The sequence below is a fragment of the Populus euphratica genome, unplaced genomic scaffold, assembly GCF_000495115.2.
Source record: "Populus euphratica unplaced genomic scaffold, PopEup_1.0 scaffold1.1, whole genome shotgun sequence".
NCBI classification, from domain to species: Eukaryota; Viridiplantae; Streptophyta; class Magnoliopsida; order Malpighiales; family Salicaceae; genus Populus; species Populus euphratica.
In genome coordinates this window covers 7,609,123-7,631,014 of record NW_011499845.1, presented here as the reverse complement: position 1 = coordinate 7,631,014, position 21,892 = coordinate 7,609,123, and the positions used below count along the sequence as shown (strand labels likewise).

The following is a 21,892-nucleotide window of genomic DNA, read 5'->3' as shown; positions in this document are numbered from 1 at the left end:
TTCTTGTGGGCACTGACCTGGGCCTTCAGGCTCGAGAAATAATTGTTCCAAATTAGATTCTTATCGTCGGTGCACAGGACCTGTCAGTAATAAAAGAAAGAAAAAAAGCCAAGGATCATAATTAGAAATTGATGAGTGCTGTAAAATTGCATAATTAGATCCTCATGAAACCTCCAAGTTCATAAATCCAAGGACACTGGAGCTAAATAACTTTCTAGTGCGATTCAATGATGGAGGTATCTCTCTTGGGGATGACCGACAAGTTTCATCAGCTTATGAATGCTACTGGACATTCTATTAAATGAATTTTATTTTAACACTCGGGGTCAAATATATACAAGACATTTTCTTATTATCGACAAGGAAAAAAAGTTATGATTGACAATTCATGAGGGGCAGCTATTGATTCTGACACCTTGAACTCTTCTCAATTTCTCTACACTATTCAACATTGATCATTGTATCCTCTTGATGTCAATAATACAACATCATATTCGAATAAAAAAGAAGGAAAACAACAGAAATGGGAAGCTGTGCGCGAACACACAGATGGACCAGTTTATATTCCTTTGAAGTAGTGGAAGAAAAAGGAGAGGTTGAGCCTAGCAGGGGCTAGAGCTACACTGCCGCATGAAAATTGGAAGATTTTGACGAGAAAAATGCAACCGGTGACAATCGGTTCCTTGAAGAAATTAAAAACTTGAGATGTGACGCATCAGGGCTATATTGCCACTTGCCAACCATGGATTCAACGCTGGTGAAAAAGGATTAAATTTGAAGAAAAATACTCGTAATTTATCATAAAAAAAGATACTGGATCTATCACGACGACTGTGCACAAGTCGTGCTTTCATGGAGACGAAGGGCAATACATCAGGATATCTAATAATTAATCTCTTGAGAATTTAAAGATGAAACAGTGATGATCAAGTGGAGTATATTGACAGCCTACGACAGGTCTGGAGGGAAAAAGAACAAGGAATCAACGGTGACGAAATAAAGTCCACGGTGCCCAAATGAGCCCTGGCATGGTGAAAATAAAAATGGCGTCATTATATGCCACGTATAACCATGGGATTGGTGGTTTCTTGACTTATAGCGTCACGAGAGGTTCTAAAAGTTTTCATTTAATATTTTCCGGCACCCCAAATATCTCATTGGTGGAAGACTATCGAAATATTGGATTGAGTAATAATGACAGCATAGAAAATTCTTTTTCACATTATTGTGGTTTCCATATGCAAAGTGCTGAATGCGTTTCTATGCCCAGTAGCTTTTCCATCATTGGTGAAAAAATCCTATTAAATTTTCAGTAGTAGGTTTGGCATGACTTAGCCAAATGAGATAGCCCACAGATTTGACATCTACACATGTGCGTCCATGAATTATGTGATCATCGGCATTTCTTTTGGTGGCAAGCTTTCATTTAGTCAAGTTTATTTACAGTGGCTGTCTTTTAGCTGTAATCTTGAAGATACATAGCAGCAAATAACTACAGAGATGGCTGCCAGTAGCATATAAAACCCACCAAAATTAGCGAGAAAAGTCCTCCCAATGCCCTGTGTTTTCCTTTTTCATCAATTAATCTCTCTCGGATGGGAAATCGGAGACTAGAAAAAAAGTGGGAAGCAGATAAGCCACCGCTGGAGGATGCATTTTGTGATCCTGTGGTGGTGATCAGCACTAATTGATTTCTGGATTTTGCGAGACAGCGAGCAGGAGCGGGAACACGTTCTTGGAGACTTCACAGACACTGATTTTACAGTTTTCCTATGTACTTTTGAATCCTTTACAAGTAGAAACAACTGTAACGCCTATGATGATGGCTACGTGTACTGGTGTCTTAATTCGGAAAAGAACAGTGATCCTGTCTCTTCATGTCAGGAATTTATTGTTGGGTTTCGTTATTTAGCCACTGGATTAATTAATGAGATTCATTATTGAATTTTACTGTAAAATGATGGAAAGATTCGTAATCTTCTTGAAGATTTTCTACTCTTTTTTCCCTTTTTATTATCATTTATCATTTCTCGCCTATTAAATCATGGACAGTACTCCTCTGCATTAAAAAAATAATTTTGAATGTAATGCATATTAAATATTTATTTTTCATGATTTGATATGTATTATGTTTTTTTTCATGGTTTTTTTTTATCTCAATAAAATAAAATAATACATTTAAGTTAGATTTTTACAGACACTGTACGGTATCGTAATTTATGCATATTTTTAAAAGTATTTTTTATTTAAAATAATTTTAATTTTTAATATTAACATATTAATAACTTTTCAAATAAAATATACTTTTAAAGATCACACAACTTTACGAGGTGAGATAACCTTACTGTTCCTTCTGTTAAAATCAAAGCTGTGTTGTCCTTTGTGTTTTCGAACTTGGTCTCTTTGCACCAAAATTGGTAAGATATGGGCCAATTAACTACTTTTAATAAGTGGGTTTAATAAATTAACGTGTTAGAATAGGACTAAATTGCACCTTTTAAAATACGAGTACTTGATTGAATTTTGGTCTTTTTCCTGAAAAAACTCCCCCGTCCACTCACCGTCGTGGTTATCCGTTGGCTCCCAATCATTCCCGCAACGAAATCTCCCAGGCTGCGCGCCGGCCATGAAAGATCCCAGCGTCGAGGTTGTTGGGAGTATTGTAAAAAGTTCGATTCAGTCACCCTCTTTCTTGAGACTGCATTTTGGCCTATTTCTAAGCATCTAACTTGTGGCTTTTATTGATGGGACAAATTAACCCAGATTTTATAAATTTTTGTATAATAGACCACGTTTGAAACACAGGGATTGGGACTGTAAGGAAATCAATTTTACTGAAAAAATAGAAAAGCTCGTACATAAAATGAAAACTTCGAAAAATCATATATATGAAAAATTATATATTTACCTTCACCACCTTATCTTTTATTTAACATCATGCCATCTTTTGATTTATAAGATTTAAATATCATCACAGTTGTAGTTAATTAGTAATTGATAATGAAAATAAATGAATAATTAACAAATAAAAATTATTCAACTGTAAATAATATATTTAAAATTAGCAGGAAAAAAATATGAAGCAGGTTTAGAGGTTGTTTGATAATATGATTGTGATTATTTTTTAAAGTATTTTTTATTTAAAAATATATTAAAATAATATTTTTTTATTTCAAAAAAAATTAATTTTGAAATCAGTACTTGAAAATAATATAAAAAAATTAAAAAAATTAATTTGAAGTAAAAAATAAAAAAAATTAAATTTTTTAAAAGTATTTTTGAAATGTAAAAATAAACAACGAACTAAATATTATTTATTTAAAATTTAATTTTTTAAAATTGTTTTGATGTTATAATTTAAAAAATAAAAAAATATATTATTTTAATATTAAAAAAAAAACAATTTAAAATAGTATCCGGAAAAATCTCTACAGCGCTTTGATTAGATGTTAAAAATAAATATTAAAAAAACAGGGAGTAGAGTGGGGGCTAGGAAGGAGTAGGCAATGATAAATCATATGCCACCCGACCAGGTCGCTTCACTTCCGTTCTTGAAATGGAAAATCAATTTTCCCGGTAAAACAAATAACCCCACGCTCTCTTACCTTCTCTCCCCTTTCCTTCATCAATCTACTTCCGTTCTAAAATATATAAAAACAAAAAGAAAAGCAAAATTTTTTTGCATCCCTTGATATTTATATGGCTATAGCACCAAACACTGATGGACATTCCTCCTCCATCTCTCTCCTAGCTCAACTTCAAAAGCCTCTCTAGCTTTAGCCCAACTACACAAGAGCATCTAGATCACTACTCGGTGGAGTCTCCGGCCATCATCCCGGCAAGATGAGAGGAGAATGAGAAACTATTATCATCAAAGGCTGCGATGTCCTACTCTGATTGCTTATCAGACCTTCTCTGCGGCGAGGACTCCTCCGATATATTCTCCGGCGAGTCGCCGGAATGCTCGTCGGACCTCGAATCGCATGACTTGGTAGAAGAATCGTCCATTGCTGGTTTCATTGAAGATGAAAGGAACTTCGTGCCTGGTTACGATTATTTTTCTCGGTTTCAATCCCAGTCTCTCGATGCTTCCGCTCGAGAACAATCTGTTGCATGGATTCTCAAGGTTTTTCAAAAAATCTCAGCCTTTTTCTGATATTTTACTGTATTATGTTTAACAAAGTATTCCAACGAGATCTGTGCCGTTGAGCTGCTCAGTACAGAGAAACTAGCCATTTATCAGCCGTTGGATGAACTGTTTTCAAAGATGGATTTGCGGCGCACGTTAGATTAACTCAATAACAACTGCTTACTAATTCTTTTTTTTTAACCATAGGTGCAAGCATGCTATGGATTCCAACCATTAACGGCGTATCTCTCTGTCAATTACTTGGATCGCTTCCTGTATTCTCGCCGATTACCGGTAATTACTTGTTAAACTTTTTTAAATTATAATAAAGCAATATAAAAATAAAATAGGTATATATCATTATAAATCGATGGACTTAAAAGTGAACGATTTTGACAGCGGTAAATACGCTTGACTTTTCAAACAATGAAAAAGACGATAGTACCTCATTATAAAGAAAACCAGAGGGGCTGTGGTGAATTATTCAGGGATGGAGTGGGGAAATTGTGATTTTTTTTTTCAGAGGGAATAGATGTCCATCTTTTGAACATGAACCGACCTAAACAATTAGTGTCGAGGCTTAATTTGCCATTAACTTTAACAGTGGATAAATTTGTTTCTTTGAGCGCAATGTGGTTTAATATTTTTGAATTTTTTATAAATTTTTAAATTAATATTTATTTTTAGTTTAGTTTTGATTTATTATCTATAAAAATTAAAAAATATTATTTTAATATATTTTTTAGATAAAAACACTTTTAAAATAATATTTTAAACTACCTGGACGCCCAATGAGCCTCTGTATCTGTTATTATGCTCTTTAAAAGTTTTGTGCTCCGTATGTTATTCTATTTTAGACTTCATCAAATTTTGTCCGTACGTGGAACATGTGTGTATATTGTATGCTTTAAAAATGTAATAATAAAGTATTACTTTATAAATAAATTAACGGTTGGATAATAATTAAACATTTATCATCATCATTATCCCCTTTTTTTGTGATAACTATTTTTTTTTTAACGATGATTATTAAATGCATCCTGGTAATTGTGTTTGGTTGCTTTTACTATTTCATTTCAGCAAACCGACGGGTGGCCATTGCAACTCTTATCTGTTGCTTGCTTATCATTGGCTGCTAAAATGGAGGAACCTCTGGTTCCTTCTCTATTGGATCTCCAGGTATTTGCCTGATCATCTGTGATATGAGTAGCCCTCAATTATGACTCAGGAGACTGTATAATTAACCAAGTTAATTCCTGCATTGAGTGACGTGAACTATATTGGGTTGTAGGTTGAAGGTGCCAAATATATCTTTGAACCAAGAACAATTCGGAGGATGGAACTTCTGGTTCTCGGCGTTTTAGATTGGAGGCTAAGATCTATAACGCCATTTAGTTTTACAGGTTTCTTTGCATGCAAACTCGATCCAGCAGGAGCCTATACTGGGTTTCTGATTTCAAGGGCTACGGAAATCATTTTATCGAATATCAAAGGTAATTGATACAAATACCTACATGCGTGTATGATATCTCACATGCATTTTATACGTTACCGTACGGATATTGACGAGTGTGTGTGTGTGTGTGTGTGTTTGGTTTATAATGTGAGCAGAGGCGAGCTTTCTTGAGTATAGACCATCCAGCATTGCCGCGGCAGCGATACTTTGTGCAGCCAATGACATTCCAAACTTGTCTCTTGTTAATCCTGAACATGCTGAATCATGGTGTGATGGGCTAAGCAAAGTAAGAATTAATGATCATCATTGCGGTTTGGTTGTTTTTTTACCAAGTACAAACTAGTATCCCAACCCCCTAACGTATCAAACTTTTTGCAGGATAAAATTATCAGCTGCTACCGGCTAATGCAAGATCTTGTGCTTGACGATAGCCGGCGGAAATCCACAAAAGTCTTACTACCTCGACTTCGAGTAACAATTCGGGCCAGAATGAGGTCCAGTGGCAGTGACTCATCATCCTCCTCTTCGTCATCATCTTATAAAAAGAGAAAACTAAATAACTGCTTATGGGTAGATGATGACAAAGGAAATTCCGAGTGAGGGGGAAGAGCAATAAAACCAAGAAAAGTGGTTGTGGGGGGATGTTAAAATAAAAGAAAGGTGGTCCAACTTATATGAAATCCTCAAATATTTTCTTCGAGGGGTTGGAGAAAGAATTGACTTGAGTGATGTAGATTATATATTTAGTGTACATAGGTTTGGATATGGGAGAGTTTGGTATGGAGATTTTTTTATTTTTTCAGTGGGCTTTGCCATTCATCATTTAAATGGCATTGCAGATTCCCAAGGGAAGGGAATTCGTTACATTAATATTTTTGTGTGAGAAAGTGAATGAAGGAAGGAGAGAGAGAAGTAAAAAGCTTCTGTTTATTATTATATTGTGGAGTCATGGAGTGTTAAAGAAGTGGGGTGCCGAAATTCAATGGCAGCATTGATTTTTGAATGGAAGCGAAGGAGATGGCGGGGCCCTGGGCATTAAGCTTCGCGGAAAAGGAGGCAAAGAAAAATCAAATGGTTTGCAAAAGAAGGGATAGAAGCTGAACCTCTCATCTTTGGCCGCCATTATTGCTTGCTTCAACGAGATGCGTACGCTTCCTCTGGTGGCATGGCATGGAAGGAAATAACATGACTCCCAGAATGACTTCCGACACATGTTGATATATTTATAGATTTTCAGAGAGTGGTTTGTGTGTCCATGCCCTAGCTAGGTGCATGCCACACAAGTGTGTATGTGTGCTTTTTTGGCGGGAATTGCCTCTTCTGATGGCCTCGATCCACCTTGGCCTAACCATACCATAGACTGTCCACGCGTGTGGCCGCTACACGCGTGTGAACTTTTTTTTAATATATATTTTTTTGCTGAGATGGGAAAATTAGTACCTGTTTCAGGGCCTAAGTTTAGGCTCGACAATACGAAGGGTCTTTGGGGCCTTTCAAGCGTGTTTGTATCCGATTTTGATCGATATAATAATCTAATATTTTTTTTTTTCCCTTTGATATTCCTCTCTCCTCTCTGTGCATGGCATGTGATTGACAATAGTAATTTTGTAGCTTTGTGATTTGTTTTATTACTGTACAGGAACTTTTGAAAAACAGGCAGTCAGGTGTGGAATTTAGTGAGGCCACTACCCGGTGCCATGAAGGGCCTAGCAGATTGAAGCGACTGATTGGCCCCGCAAGTAATAAAAATATATTTCTGTCATGAATACGACTCCTCGATCCTTAGCCGATGTGAAAGTTACGTGCTCTTTTGCCGATTAAATATTTTTTATAATTTAAAAAATCTAAATTCAGATTAAATTTTTTATGTATATATGAAATTAAATAAATAAAAAATTATTAAGAATATTTAAAAATAAAAACATAGGTATAGATGAAGATATTTAAATTCAAACGCAAGTATATTTATATTGTTATGCTTGTTAAATTTATTTATTAAAACAAAATTTTATTTAAGTAAATGATAATAAAATTTAAAACATAAATTAAATTAATTGAATAAAATAAAAGACAAAAATAGGCTGCATATATTAAAAATATTTTTTATTTTTAAAAAAAAAATTCATCCATATTAAAATATAAAAATAGATTATAGATGAATAACAAGAATTTTAAATTTAAATGAATAATTAAAAAAATAATCATTATTTAAAATAGACTCCAAGTAAAATAAAAAAGAAAGAGATGTTAATTTAAGTATAAATTTAAAAAAATTAAGAAAAAACTATAAAAAATAAACATTAATTTAAACAAAAATATAAAAAAATAGTAAAAGGCTAGGCAACCCTAATTAGCCGATTTTGTCAGGTCCTCCATGAGCTCACCTTGGTAGGCTTTTGTGATTGAGCTTTTTTTTTTTTTTACACAATTAAGATGGAAACCATGTTAGCTGATCAATTTTTTTTTTAAATAATTTAGCTGACGTGTCACCTGCTAATGATGTATCGTTTAATTTTTTTAGATTCTAACTATTATAATTGCTGTAAAATTAGGATTTAAATTTTTTTATTTAAAAAACCTGTTTCCAGCTCATTTTAACCCAAAATATAACAGGAGCCATGTATAAATCTATCTATAATGTTAAAAAATCATTCTAAAAATTTAAATCAACCTGAATTTAAAAATAATCGAAACTCATATATATTTTTCTATGAAATTTAAAAATAAAAAAAAACACTTTTTTTATCAAATAAAATAATTTAACATAAATATTATTTTTTATTTAAATTAGTATTAATGATATTTGTTTTTCTCTGTAACTAAAATTGAACAACCTCTGTCTTCTTTTAATCTAAGACAAAACTATACTAATACAGATAGAAAAAGCCCAGCTTGCAGGTTTTTTGGTGACCACTTGAAATTATTCGGAAGGAATTAATTATAAACTAATTACTTAGGGCATGTTGTTAAAGTATACACACAAGTTGGTTCAAGTTTGAGGGTGTGTGCGTAGGGATGATCAAACATCGCGGGAAAAGTCCAAAACCTTAAAAGCTCCTCTCTCCACGAAACATATTTACATCATCTATACTAATACAAATAGAAAAAGCCCAGCTAGAAGCTTGTCATTTAGCCCTGGATCTCCGACACAAGGTCTATATATATATATATATTATGCTATAAGAGATGATAGAAATTTGAAAGGTTGGGGATAGTGAGAATTGTTTTTTAATATATGAAGGTAACCATGATATAGAGGCGATACCCGAGTTTATCATCGTAGCTTTTCACCTCATCAACTTGTGATCCCCATGATCGATCGATGAATAAGCATCCTCTATGCATCACAATCTCTTAAATCACACGCGCATCACATCAAATTCCTGCTTTAATATTGGACCACAAAAGAAGATAGAATTGCAACATGCATGTCGACAGTTTTAAGTGAGCACAATGGTGACAGTTCTTGGGATTACCTCGGAACACCATCAGTGGCTCAGATCAACGGGAGGGCAGTCTCCGATTGGCATGCATTCTGGTGTTTATCGGCGTGGGATATTTGAGTGAAGTGCAAAACCAGTCCATAATTAATATATTACTCTCTTTGTACAAGGCCTTGTAGTTGGTTCCACCGACGCGGATCCCAGAAGACATGGTGTGCGTCGGAATCAACTTGGTTGTTTATTTAATATCTTGAATTAATGTACTTAGATGGTCGTCGTATACGTACGTAGAAACCAATTTATTTAACGTGGCGTCTTTTCATTAGACCAGCTTGGTGGGAGCCCTGAAGGTTTGGACCATGTGATATTGTTGGCAATAAAATACAGTGCATCTTTTAATGTTTTTAAATGTGTTGTTTGAAAGTTTCACTGTAATTATTTTTTAAAATATTTTTTATTTAAAAATATATTAATAATATTTTTTATTATTAAAAAATTATTTTTAAAATTAACATATCAAAATAATTTAAAAATATCAAAAATATAATAATTTAAAATAAAAAATATTTAAATTTGTTCAAAATTAATATCAAAACACAATGCTAAACACAGTCTAAAAAAACAAGTTAAACAAATAGCAGGATTTGTTTGGTGATCAACATCTGATATTTTTTTATTTAAATGCTTAATATCCTGTTTGTTAGTGTGATAATAATAGTTTTTTAAAAAAAAATTATTTGAAACAACAAAAATTAAAGTAAGGATTTTTTTAATTTTTTAAAGTATTTTTCAAATATAAAAGCAAATTTATTTTAAAAGATAAAATTACATATTAATCAAAAATAGATAACCAACATGACAAACTGCGGTCCTAGGATCGCAATTACTAAAACATATAAAAATCAAAATCTTATCCTTAAATGTAGTAAAACCCGGAGTCTGCGTATGCATAATTGCGTCTACGTGACCTTTATATTTATAAATACACATACACAAGTAATTATAATAAACGCATGTATAGTTCAAAATCTTGGAGATCTGTTAATAATCATGTGTGTGTGTGTGTGTTCTTACCGAAAGAAATACACTAATAAGTGGATAATGTTAGAAGCCCTCTCGTGTGATTTAACACGCGGGTATGCATCCAGTAAATTGGGGGACGATGGTGACTTGACTATGCAGTGCTTAAAAAATTATTTTTTTGTTTAAAAATATATAAAAATAATAATTCAATTTTTTACAAAAACAAGTTTACCCTCAGTTACAGGTGGAAGGCTTCTTTATGTGATTTAATATTAAAGAAAAGAAAAGCTGAAGCTGTAAGAATTTGGATTTTGTCAGCAGTTGGCCACCACCACCATCCCCCACCATGCTATTATGCCAAGTGAGTTTGTGTTTGTTGATTAATTAGTAAATGGTAGCTCTAATAATTCACCTATAATAGCTTATATCAAAAGAATGGATGCTATTAAGCAGCAGCAACTATTCATAATCATCAGCTGTAAACACGCTCTGGACCAATAAGAAGAAGGTTTATCTAACTTCTATGAATAATCATGAGCTGCGAACACACTTCGGACCAATAAGAAAAAGGTATATCGAACTCAGTTAACCAGATCTAAAATGGGGTTTCTAGAGGAGGACGTAGCCAGCGGCCACGGTCCAATACGGAGGACAGGTGCCCTTGAGGCCCCCTTTCTACAGCACCACTGTTCGTTCTCTTATCCACACGCGTCTTTTCTTCTTCTCTTTTCGCAAAATGTTCAAAGCGAGGAATCCTAAGTATAAGCCAAAAGCCAAAAATCCTTTATCCCTCCCAAAGAAAGTTGTGCCTATGGGAGTGTACTCTCTACCTTCTCCTTTCTTAGGGAAATTTCAACTTTATTTTGTGGTCATGACAAAAATGGAGGACCCTAAAATTCAGCTTTTAAAGATGATTTTTAGGTTTAACATCGTGCCTCGTGGGGTTGCTGTAAAAGGTTTATTGGCCCATTGGCAAACCAAAGAATTCAAAAGACGGAATGATGCACACAACATATCTCAGATATAGCCTGTGATTCTATGCTGAATGCAAGACAGCACCACTCTCTAGTCCATAGGGCACTCAAAAGTCGCCATCCTGTGTCATACTTTAGCCAAGAAAGAAAAGCTAAAAAGAAAGGAATATCTGATATCAAATATTATCCCAGCTTGTACCTTCAGAAATTAACATTTTGTCTTTCTGATAGTAGTAAATTCCTGACCTCAGGACAAGCACTATACGCATACTCTTGTTCCTGTATCAAAGTATTTCCTTCCTGTACGTTTTCAGTCGGATCATGAACTTCACTGTATATGTGTAAATTGCAAATTACATGTTATGCTTGGCAAAGTGTGTGTAGATAATGCCGACACCATAAATAAATGTTACTTGTATATGTTCATTACAAATGTCTTGTACGTGGAGTGTTGGTATTGTAACTAGCAACTATTGCTAGCTAGATCATGATTTTATAGTTGAATATTGCTTGTAATGGGGAGGCTGAATATAAAAAAGGAGGGGAACCCAGGGCTGGCTTTAGCTTTCCAAATCGCATTAACTTCTTTGGATGCCATGGAAAAAGAAACTGAAAGGGAAGGAAGGGAGACTACTACTCTCGAGGGAGCGTCTTGCGTGTTTGTCGTGTTGTCCTTTATTGCCTTTGTGATGGTGCTGGACCTCTAAGGTGAGAGTGGAGACAAAAGGGCCTTCTCTTGAGTTCTGTTCAGTCACCAAGTTGAACAGCACCATCAATGACCACACCCCCTCGATCTCGCTCGATCCTCCCATTTATTACGAATTCGAGCGAATAGAACTGTATATTCATGAAGAGATGTGTATACACAAACATACCTTATTAATTTATCTTAATTTGCACTTTATAAAACTCTATTATATACAATAGATATAAGAAAAAACCCAACAAAGCTGGCTGTGAGAAAAATAACGTTGCGAGGAAGGGCATGCGTGCTCAGCTAATTCATCGAGTTTAAAGGGAAAGCCGAGGGGTTATTTCAAGAAAAAGAACGCCAAGGCTTCCAAAAATGGCATGAATTTACTCGGTTAGTGTCAGCGTGGTAGAAAAAGAGAGAAGGTTATTTGATGGATCGATGCAAAAAAGACATTGCTGTTTAGCCGAAAGCTTCAACGTACTCCGCAGTTTCTTTAAACAAAGATAAGAAAAAGGCCAAAGAACAAAGCAAGTATGCACAGTGACAAGTTTGATTATTGATTAATCAGGGAAGGAGGGGAGCTTTACCAGGAAATTGCTTCTACTTTTTGTTGTTCCTATACAGTAAAAGATGGGGCACACGGCCTCCTCCCATCAACAAAGCCAAGAAAACCCTTGTCCTTGGAGGGAGGGCTGCATCTGGGTTTTCCAAAAAAGTATTTCAATATATAAATTGGGCATTAGGCTGTGATTTAGGGATGCGGTAGTATTTGTTATTTAAAATGATTTTAGTTTAAAAATATATGGTAACAACATTTTTTTTATTTTTAAAAATTTATTTTTAATATTAAAACAATCTAAAAATATAAAAAAATATTAATTTAATTTTTTTTAAATACAAAATCATAAATACAAAAAAATACAAAATCAAACCTACATCTTCATGGCATTAATGAGCTTTGTACTTGTTGCTAATTAACGTCCAATTAATTCAAGAGCAATTAAGAAGAAGATAAAGCGACAATCCATCCTAGTGCACTCCACATCACTTTGTTTTCTAACTTCAGACAACGGGGTAAAAGAAAGAAAAGGTGTGACGGAAAAGACGATCAAATTTCATTCTCTCGAGCTTCTATATTTGCTAGCTGCACTACATATATATATACACACATGGGGTACGAAGCAAAAAGCTACCCATCGAGCAAAAAGCTATTTTAGGCTTTGATTACTCTTAACGCAATTACGAGTAAACTGTTCACTTTCTCTAGAACGGTGTTTTTATTATTTACCAAACACCCTTTTTGATATGTATTACTTTTGAATTTTTTCTCTGCTCGGTTCCCTTTAGTGCTACTGTTCACCCCACAATGGAAAGAGGTGTCTCCTTTCTATACTTCTATGGGAATATAATTCATCATCATCTATCGTAAGCAGTGCAAGATCTTCAGGTTAGGTTAGATGTATCACTGACCTGTGCATTTTCACACCCTCTCGAGGGGCTGATTCTCGTTCTGCTGAACATTTCCATGTGCCTCGATATACAATACTACGAAAAAGAAAAGGAAAAGAAAGAAAGAATTAAATCTGTGTATCCACATGTTTTTCCTCCAGGCCCTTTTTCTATGTTTAATGATGAGAATGTCCCTTCAAACATGAATAGAGTTATATGATAATCATATATATATAAAACCCAGAAGAGAAAAAAGGGAAAAAACTACGAGAATATTATATAAACATGAAACATCCGGAAAGAAATTGAAATGACTCGTGAATACTTATATGATATATGATTATCTTTTCATATTAAATCAAATTAAGTGTAGATCTATTTATGAATGCATGTAAATATCTCAAATGAAAAATTAAAAAAAAATCAGATATTTAGTTGTGAATTATAGAATAAAAAATGAATGGTGAGCACTTAATTGTAAATTGATGGATATTAAATATCCCCAAGATGCTTCCTAGGAGATAGAAAACTCATTTGAGTAGAAGATAATAAAAACGTTACAGTAGTTTGTATGTCTATGTATTAGGGTAAAACTAAAGTACTTACATATTTTTATAATTTAAAATATTGAGGTTGTCTCTGTCTTTTAAATAAAATAAGTAATTTTTCATGGTAAAAAGCATCAAATATTTTTTATTTTTTTATTTTAATTGCTTTAATTTAAAGTAAAACAATAACATCTAGAAATAAAGGAGTTAAACAAGCTCTCAGTTTGGACGTGCACAGTTTACTTAAAACAAAAATCAAAGAGGAAATCTAGTCGCACAAAACCAATCCTGAACTTCTAGACCAGGAGAAAAGGATCCATTGAGCTTGAGAGGCCCGTTATTGTTTATCTGGGTTGACATAATTCAGCCTTATATCTGTGGGTTGCAAGACCCACATGTTTATAACGCATCTATTCAACAAATTCATATTTGCTCAGAACTTCTTGTGGCTTGAGGTAGTTCTTTTAATTAGCCATGGTTACAAGTTAAAAAAGACCTTAATGGATTGCAAATAATTAAGAAAAATATGTAAACGAAACTTGAGCTTAACCTATTTGGGAAAATGCTTAAGTGGGCGAAGCTGGCTATTATTTTAATTTCGTGGAAAATCATACGAATATTAGTAAGGAGCTTAATTGAATTTAGTGCTATAATTTCAGCTTCAGGTGAGCTTTAGCAACATACTGGGTACCTCATTGTACTACCAGAGAACTTCTTCTGGTGAATATATAGTTTAATTTATGGGTTGATGATAAGACAGACCGCCAACATCTCTTTATCACTTCACAGCTTAACGATCAGATTCATCGTCACTTAATATGGTGGGTATGCTATAAGAGATGATAGAAATTTGAAAGGTTGGGGATAGTGAGAATAGCCCGTGCTATGATCTGAAATTCACGACAATTAATGTCTGCATGCAGGCATCAAAACATGGACCTACCTATCACCGTACATGTAATAAAACTTCAACAGAACCGGAGGCCCTGTTTCACGGTGAGTATCCTTGCATTGAAGTGGAAAACATGCATTTATGTTGGTAACAATATCCTTAGTTGTCATTAGCATTAAAAGTGTGCCTAAACTAGCAATAACAATTTAGTGCCAGCATTCTTACAATAAAAGGAAAATCATGCATCGAGAATGTCCACTAGATTTTCCTGCGCACTCAGGGTACAAGGTACTTTAAGGGATGCTTACAATAAAGGGTTCAACACAACGTAGTTGTTTCATCTTGACTTTCTGTAAGAAAAAAATAGTGTTTGATCCTGTTGACTGTCGATGTGATTTGTGTGGTCCTGGGATTTGACGTTATTCACTACCTTGAACGTGTATGGATTATCATCCACGATATCAGTTATAGTTGTCTCCCAATTCAACTTGAATTTGATTTATTGTACATGGCCCAGTTGTGAAAAATCAGGTTAAAAAATTAGTAGAGGATATAGAAGGTGACTGGAGAAAGGAATTGTCAACATGATATGATAGCAGAACTGCTGATCATGAATGGAAAGGTTGTAAAAGTGTTGAGGATAATTGAGTTCGACAACAGTTAGGTGTTTCTGGAGTTCAAAATGGCTGATATACCATTCATTTCTTGTTCATGTAAACCGAGATTGATGTTACAATCTGACGAGCAAGAAAGGTCGTGATAAGAATTTAGCCCAAAACACCAAATTTGGCACAAAATGACGTGAAGTTTACTTTCTATGTTGAACTTTGTGGGTAGTGGTTTGCATGTTTCTGGCAAAGCTAGTTAATTTCAGATAGCCTTGTAAACCATCAGAGCTGCGTTCCTTGCACATAAGGTGCAGTTTCATGGTTAAATTGTCGAGATCCTTTATCAGCTTAAACTAGCCTCCCCTCTCTTCTCTTGGTGGGTTGGAGAGTCAAATTTAAAACATTAGTTGACAGATATTTATAGATAAATTTTCTACCTGGTATAATGATTTTGTAAAAGGGAACAATTCTAATCTTTAAGCATTGATATGGTTTTCTTTGAAAGAATGACCAGACTTTGTTATTGAAAATGAACAAGAAGAATGTCCCTGGGAAACGATTCAAATGAGCAATTTCTAGCAGGTACAGTGGCGGGCAAGAGGCAGGTTTTTATTAAAAATATTTATTAAACAATAATATAAATTATAATTTTATTCAGGTTTTATAGTTGTTATAGACCTGTAGCTGCTGGTCTAATTGCAGGCTTTGTAGTTGTTATAGCCTGATTGCACCTGTACTTCCACTTCTTTTTCATCAAACATTACCTGTATTTGCTGCTAGCTTGTACTTTGTTCATTTCAATTCCAAGTGCTCTCCTCATTAAAAACAACATCTCGAAATGATAATCTTTTTTTTTAGTGGGTTGAGCAATTTGAAAGCTTTTGAGGTTATATTTATTTTTTAAAAAATATTTTTTTATGAAAAATAAATTTAAAAAAAAGTAAATTTCAAGAAAGTAAATTATTTTCTAATATTTAGTAATGTAATGGAAAATAAGTTGAAAAATACTTTTCTGTATTTGGTTATGTCATGGAAAATGAACTGGAAAATAACTTATTAATGTTTTATTTTTCTCAAATTTATTAAAATAATGAGAAATAAATCTTACAAATTAAAAAGTTGAATGAGAATGAAATTGAAAAAAAATATTATTTCATGAATTATCTCAAATAAAATAAATAATAATCAAAATAATAGAGATCAAATCTAAAAAATAAAAAACATAAAAGATGAAGAAATTAAAATAATAATAATTAACATTTCATAAATTACTTCAAATAAAATAAGTAACAATAAAAAGAATAAGGACCAAATTTGATAAATAAAAAATTTCAATAAAAAAAGATAGGAGAAAGCAAATAATAATTATAAAAATGAGAATCATAGTTAATATAAAAATTAAATTTTAAGAGATAAAATTGAAAAATAAATATTCAAAACAAAATATATATAGCAATCAAAAGTTTGAGGATCAAATTTAATATAATTAGCAAATAATATGACATTTCTAAATTTTTCAAAACTTTCAAAAAGTGTTTTCCGTCCAAATTTTTCAGGAAAACACTTTCTTGAAAACCAAATCAAATTTTTCTTTCACTGAAAAGTATTTTTCGTTAATCAACTTTTCTATTGGCAAACAAACACAGAAAAGTTTGGAATATGGTTTCCTGGAAAGTGAATTCCATTTGAAATTAGGACTTAATTATTATTGTACTATCATTGTTGCCAAAATTAAGGATCTGGGGTTGAAGTTGAAGTTCTTAAACACAATAAAATTCAATTTTGACCATGATTAAATCAAATTGATCTGTTAAAAATTTAATTATGTCCTTTTACTTAATTTTATGCTAATTCATCCAATAACAATTTAATTTGACCTTGAATTTGTATTTTTTTATTTTTGGACATAATGGAGTACAAGTAGGTCTTAAAATTTCCTTCAAAATTGCTGTTTAATTCCCTGTCTTGCTTTCTTTGCATTTACAGTCTTTATTTTATTTTTTTAAAAAAATTGATTTTTGAGAAATAACCTAGAATTAGATTATAACACTAAGTATCAAACATCTAGCTCATTTTTGTTATCACTTGCATAGAACACCATCAACAAAGTTTTTTCTTCTTTGTTCTTTGCAAAGTTTGATTTTTGCCATTTTTATTTGTTTTAAAGCAGTTGGGTATAGCATTCAGGATGATAATGATTAAGCTTGTGACACCTGTAGCACTTCATATTAGTTTTGCCAAATGGTTATTCATATGGTCTCCCTTTGCCTCCATCTTTGTTGTCTCAATTTCTGCCTCTATCTCTTCCTTTCATGTGTGAGGATTCAGCAAAGGTAAAAGCCTTTAAAGCATGCTCCTCTATGATAGTGCTTTGTTTCATCTTTTGTTTATATACTAACAAGGAGCTATGAAGTTCATCAAGAGAAAGAGTCTTTATATCTTTGGATTCTTCAATTGCAAACAACATGATGATACTTTGAGGATAAAAAATGTAGAATCTTTTCAATAATGATTGTATAGTCTATTTTTTCACCATGAAATCACATCTTGTTTGATATCCCCATGGTCTTTGCACAATAATTGGTGACTAATTCTCCATTCTTCACTTGTAAAGTCTTAAAATCTCTCGTGAGAGCTTGAAGTTGTGAACGCTACACCTTGAAAAGCCTTGATATTTTTTTTTCATAGAATCCCATATTTGCTTGGAGGTATCTTTGCTAAGAATTGCATGTAAGATAAAATGATCAATGACATGAACTAAATAATTCTTTGCCTTCAAATCTTTGCATCTCAACCGTTCAACTCTACTTGTTGTGCTTATATTAAAATGATCTCAACTTTTAGTTCCGCTATCCTAGAATCGATTACTTGCCGGTATTCATTTGATTATAAAAATTTCTTCATTAACATGCTCCAATGATCATAATGACCATTAAAACTAAGAATTGCTGGTTGCACAAAACTTGTTTTGGAAGCCATTGTATTACTCTTTCTGTAAAAGAAAGAACAAATAATAAAAGAAAGCTACTCATATTGTGGACTCTCACAAAATAAAGTTACTACTAGCTATTACTATTGTGAACTATTTCTGATTCTCATGCTGTTTCGGGACTTTCACACTTTTCTTTTTTATTTGAGGCTTTAATACCAATTTGTTTCACAGATTATCAACAACAACAAAAAAAATTTTTAAGGACACTCAGATTTCTCCAAAATCTAAAATGATCACGAGTTCAAATTTTATTATCCTCATTTGTTTACTAAAAAATTAAGCATAAGGTAGTGTAAATCTGTGCAAATTTCAAATTTAAAAAACTTTTACTTAAAGAGGTGTGTTAAAGAATAATATAAATTATATTTTGAAACCTTAAGTAATAGTTTAAGTTATTAAATTGAGATAATTATTTGAAAAAACATTTTTTCTAATTTATGTTATTTGATAATTTAGTCAGGTTGATGAAGGGGTGTTTAAGACATAGCTCTTGTTATTGTAAGCTACATAACTGATTGAGAGTGACGGTAACCATCAGCATTTAAGCCATTTTCTATTTCTTTTGGACCATAGAACTAGCTAAAGTTCTTTAACTCCTAATTCCATTCATTCATTTATGTTTTTTTTTTTTTTTTTATTATTATTAATATTATTATTATTATTTATTTTGAAGCCCACGTTTCTCCAGACATGGTTCCATTTCTGGTCTCGCAGGAGCCTTGCATTTGCTCGAGTTGATAGCAGTTAATAATTGAGCCCCAAAAGAAATATCTGACCTCACAACAAAATAAGGACAATCATTGAGACAACTTCCATCAATTGATTCCAACTTTTGTGCATGTTTGGCCCAGCGTTGGCAGTGTCTCTATATGCTACCTGATTGTTTGATGCTTCAAGTAAAAACGCAGAGGATTCACATTTTAGGTTAATGCTACCTAACTTGTAGTGTTGGAACCAGATATTTAGTGACTTCTTGCACAAGGACCATGGAGGACGACCTGGGACTTTATTGCCGGAGCCATTCACAGATGAGTTGTGGTTTCTCTTAAGGGTAAGAAATTTCCTGGAGCACCTTTGTCAGCAAGGGCATCTCTGTTTTGGATTGCGAAGCGAGGAACTCAAACCTACCAAACTGATTTTTTTTTTAATTGTATTTATGACATTTTTCCAAGTTGTCTTGGCATTTTATTCGAATTCCTGATGATTAACCTTAAAGGCACAGGATATGGAGGCAACATAAAATATAATTGTTAAACAATATCTGATCCATTGCCTCTTTGGTAACTGTACAGGAGATTATTGCTTGAGAATATTTTTTCTGCTGGGAGCTTAAGTTGACAATGGCACAGATAATTATCCACCGCCTTTGGTTGAATGACTCTATTTTGCTGTGTATAAGACAATACTGGATACATGGCACATCTGTCCATTTACTGCCAAATTCTGTTAATGGTAAAAAAGCAATCTATTGCGCCTTTTATTGGCTATTGGGCAGGTTGTAATTCGACATATCTTCAGCTTGCAGCCTCAGAGATACTCTGTAAGGAGGGGCGCCATGACTTCGACCTTAGTGAAGCAGAGTTGATTGATGGCGTCCTGTGTCGATGTCTTTCATGTTTGGGTTCCTGAATTATCACAGCATTATTAGAGTGGTCATTACCTTTGAATAGGGCTCAAACAAAGTGCAGTCAACCCTATTTAATTTAATTTTTTATAGTCATTCTTAATCCTATTCAACATGCATCAAGATTGTGGGCGAAACAGAGCAGCCCTTTTCTTCATTTTTGGCTCTGGCTCTCTCACTTGTACTAATTTGTACATTTTATCTAAACAACAGTTGCCATTTCAGAGTGGAAAAGAGAAGCGAAAAGTAGGTGAGAGGGAGAGGTACCTTGCAATCCTTCTCTGTGTTAGGCTTCTTTTCTGCCTGACAATTTGTGCTTCGCTTCTTCTCTGGTACTACCTGCAGCCGTGACTTATTCTCGTCAACCGATTCTGGCTGCTGCTGTCTCTTCAGTTTTGCGTACTTCTTGGCCCGTATCACCTTCATAACTTCTATAACCACATAGGGCAAAAGGAAAATCAGAATTTTATCGCCATACATATACTCGACAGATCTTGGTTAATCAAAATAAGCATCATAGATGGATAGTATTGAGAGACTAATCAATAATCACAAGCAGCAGCATTCTAGCGATATATATAAATATATCCTAACCTTGAGTAGTAACAAGGCGATAAGCATGACCAAGTGTAAGAGTATCGCTTGGCCTGAGAAGTTTAACACGGGTGAACTGCACAGTTTTGATGTGTTCTTGGTTTTCTTGATCCCCAGATACAGGCAATGGAATGATCAAAGAAACATAATGACCAGGGTTCATTCTCATCACCTCGCTAACGCTAACCGGCCAATATAACCTCTCTATCTTCCCACTTGGATGCTGTATAACCAGCGCTGCAGCATCTATGGCCTGACAATTCCCCATCTCTCTATTCTCTGTCAATCCCTCTATCTATCCCTCTAGTTGGGAGTGAATGAAAGAAAGAAAAGGATGAAGAAAGATAAGGAAGGAGGCGAGGTGAGGAGAGGTAAGCACAAGTCTCTTTCTACACAGCTCCCATCACCCTACAAATAAGAGTACTAGTGTTAGTAATAAAGCTCTTATTCATCAAGCACAAGCAACAGGCCATCTCTCATTTCCCAACTAACTCTCCTCTCCATGTGGGTCATTTTTTATTTTTTTTAAATGACATTTAAATTCTTGGTATCGCTAAAACACAATTAACATCAATATTAAACACTAGCACTTATCAATACGCTATGCAATATCATTAATTAAAATAAGTACTGGTGTTTAAAATAATCGGCACCGGCATGGATCCTGGAAGCTGGTGGGGTTGCCACGTGGAGAGATGTCAGGAGATGGAAGCGTGGCCGGGCATCCTCTCCGGTATCGACGGGGCCAAAGGTTTTGACATTAATTTAAAGAGTTACACTATAATTTTTAGACGTGCAAATATAGATAGAAAGGGGTTGCTATCTTAGTTCGGTTTGTTGCTGCCTAAGAATATAATGCCCGAGGCAAGGGTTTATCAGGTCAGGCGTGCGCGAGGGAGATTCCCTTGCTTGGACAAAGACACCCCATCATCTTATCTACGTCCTATGCTCTTTGCCTTCTATCCAATTACATAATATTTAAATCCAAGTGTTGCTGAGAAATCTCACAAAAAGGTCATCAAAACTTTGGATATTTTACCACTATTCTTTCTCTCTTCTTTTATCCGAGCTTATATAGCCTGTATATACACTGTTTCTTCTTTTGTCTGCCTTCATATTCTCAAATTACTGAATTTCTATAGATTAACCTCGCAGAGTTTTCTTTTCTTTTCTTTTTTAATTAAAAAAAAATGAAAAGGTTAAAGTCTTCTCGAGTTACTCAATAGAGGGTAATTACCTCCTGTTACATAGTCATAATTGAGAAAAAAACATTATCATTGGAACTTGAATCTTGTCTTACATGCTAAATCTATAGGCATATCACTGCTAAACTAAACTTGCTTACCTATTTTCGAAGTGCTTTAGATGTTCTCATTTTCACAAATCTGCAGGGCATTGCATATAAGCAATTTAAGAATCCGATTTATTTTTTTTTTAATTTTTTTCTCAAGCAATTATATAAATGC

At 33.7% G+C, this 21,892-nt stretch overlaps 2 protein-coding genes across 5 annotated transcripts; one reads left to right on the top strand and one right to left on the bottom strand.

Annotated features, from left to right (window-relative positions):
* The first annotated feature begins 3,474 nt into the window (after positions 1-3,474).
* Positions 3,475-7,147, top strand: LOC105126478 (cyclin-D1-1-like). The gene is made up of 6 exons (XM_011027349.1): positions 3,475-4,126; positions 4,337-4,423; positions 5,210-5,308; positions 5,421-5,622; positions 5,741-5,871; positions 5,964-7,147. Exons 1-6 carry the CDS (start codon positions 3,884-3,886, stop codon positions 6,183-6,185), a joined length of 984 nt encoding a protein of 327 aa, XP_011025651.1. The 5' UTR covers positions 3,475-3,883; the 3' UTR covers positions 6,186-7,147.
* A 12,223-nt stretch (positions 7,148-19,370) lies between these two features.
* Positions 19,371-21,369, bottom strand: LOC105126446 (uncharacterized). 4 transcript variants are annotated; one of them, XM_011027327.1, is made up of 4 exons: positions 21,027-21,369; positions 20,427-20,834; positions 20,100-20,263; positions 19,371-19,833 (listed from the first exon to the last, which is right to left on the bottom strand). In XM_011027327.1, the coding sequence occupies exons 2-4, from the start codon at positions 20,692-20,694 to the stop codon at positions 19,723-19,725; spliced, it is 543 nt and encodes a 180-aa protein (XP_011025629.1). In that variant the 5' UTR covers positions 20,695-20,834; positions 21,027-21,369; the 3' UTR covers positions 19,371-19,722. The 4 variants fall into 4 exon arrangements, with proteins under 4 accessions (XP_011025629.1, XP_011025642.1, XP_011025635.1 ...); XM_011027340.1 differs by having other exon boundaries at positions 21,058-21,369; XM_011027333.1 differs by having other exon boundaries at positions 21,080-21,369.
* Positions 21,370-21,892: the final 523 nt, after the last annotated feature.

Excerpts from the sequence above, each read along its gene's own strand:
- LOC105126478 (XM_011027349.1), top strand. The coding sequence starts at position 3,884 with ATGTCCTACTCTGATTGCTTATCAGACCTTCTCTGCGGCGAGGACTCC. Across the intron at positions 4,424-5,209 it reads TGTATTCTCGCCGATTACCG|CAAACCGACGGGTGGCCATT; the intron begins GTAATTACTTGT and ends ATTTCATTTCAG. Across the intron at positions 5,872-5,963 it reads GGTGTGATGGGCTAAGCAAA|GATAAAATTATCAGCTGCTA; the intron begins GTAAGAATTAAT and ends AACTTTTTGCAG.
- LOC105126446 (XM_011027321.1), bottom strand. The coding sequence starts at position 20,694 with ATGGGGAATTGTCAGGCCATAGATGCTGCAGCGCTGGTTATACAGCAT. Across the intron at positions 20,264-20,426 it reads TCGCCTTGTTACTACTCAAG|AAGTTATGAAGGTGATACGG; the intron begins GTTAGGATATAT and ends ATGTGGTTATAG. Across the intron at positions 19,834-20,099 it reads ACACAGAGAAGGATTGCAAG|GAACCCAAACATGAAAGACA; the intron begins GTACCTCTCCCT and ends GTGATAATTCAG.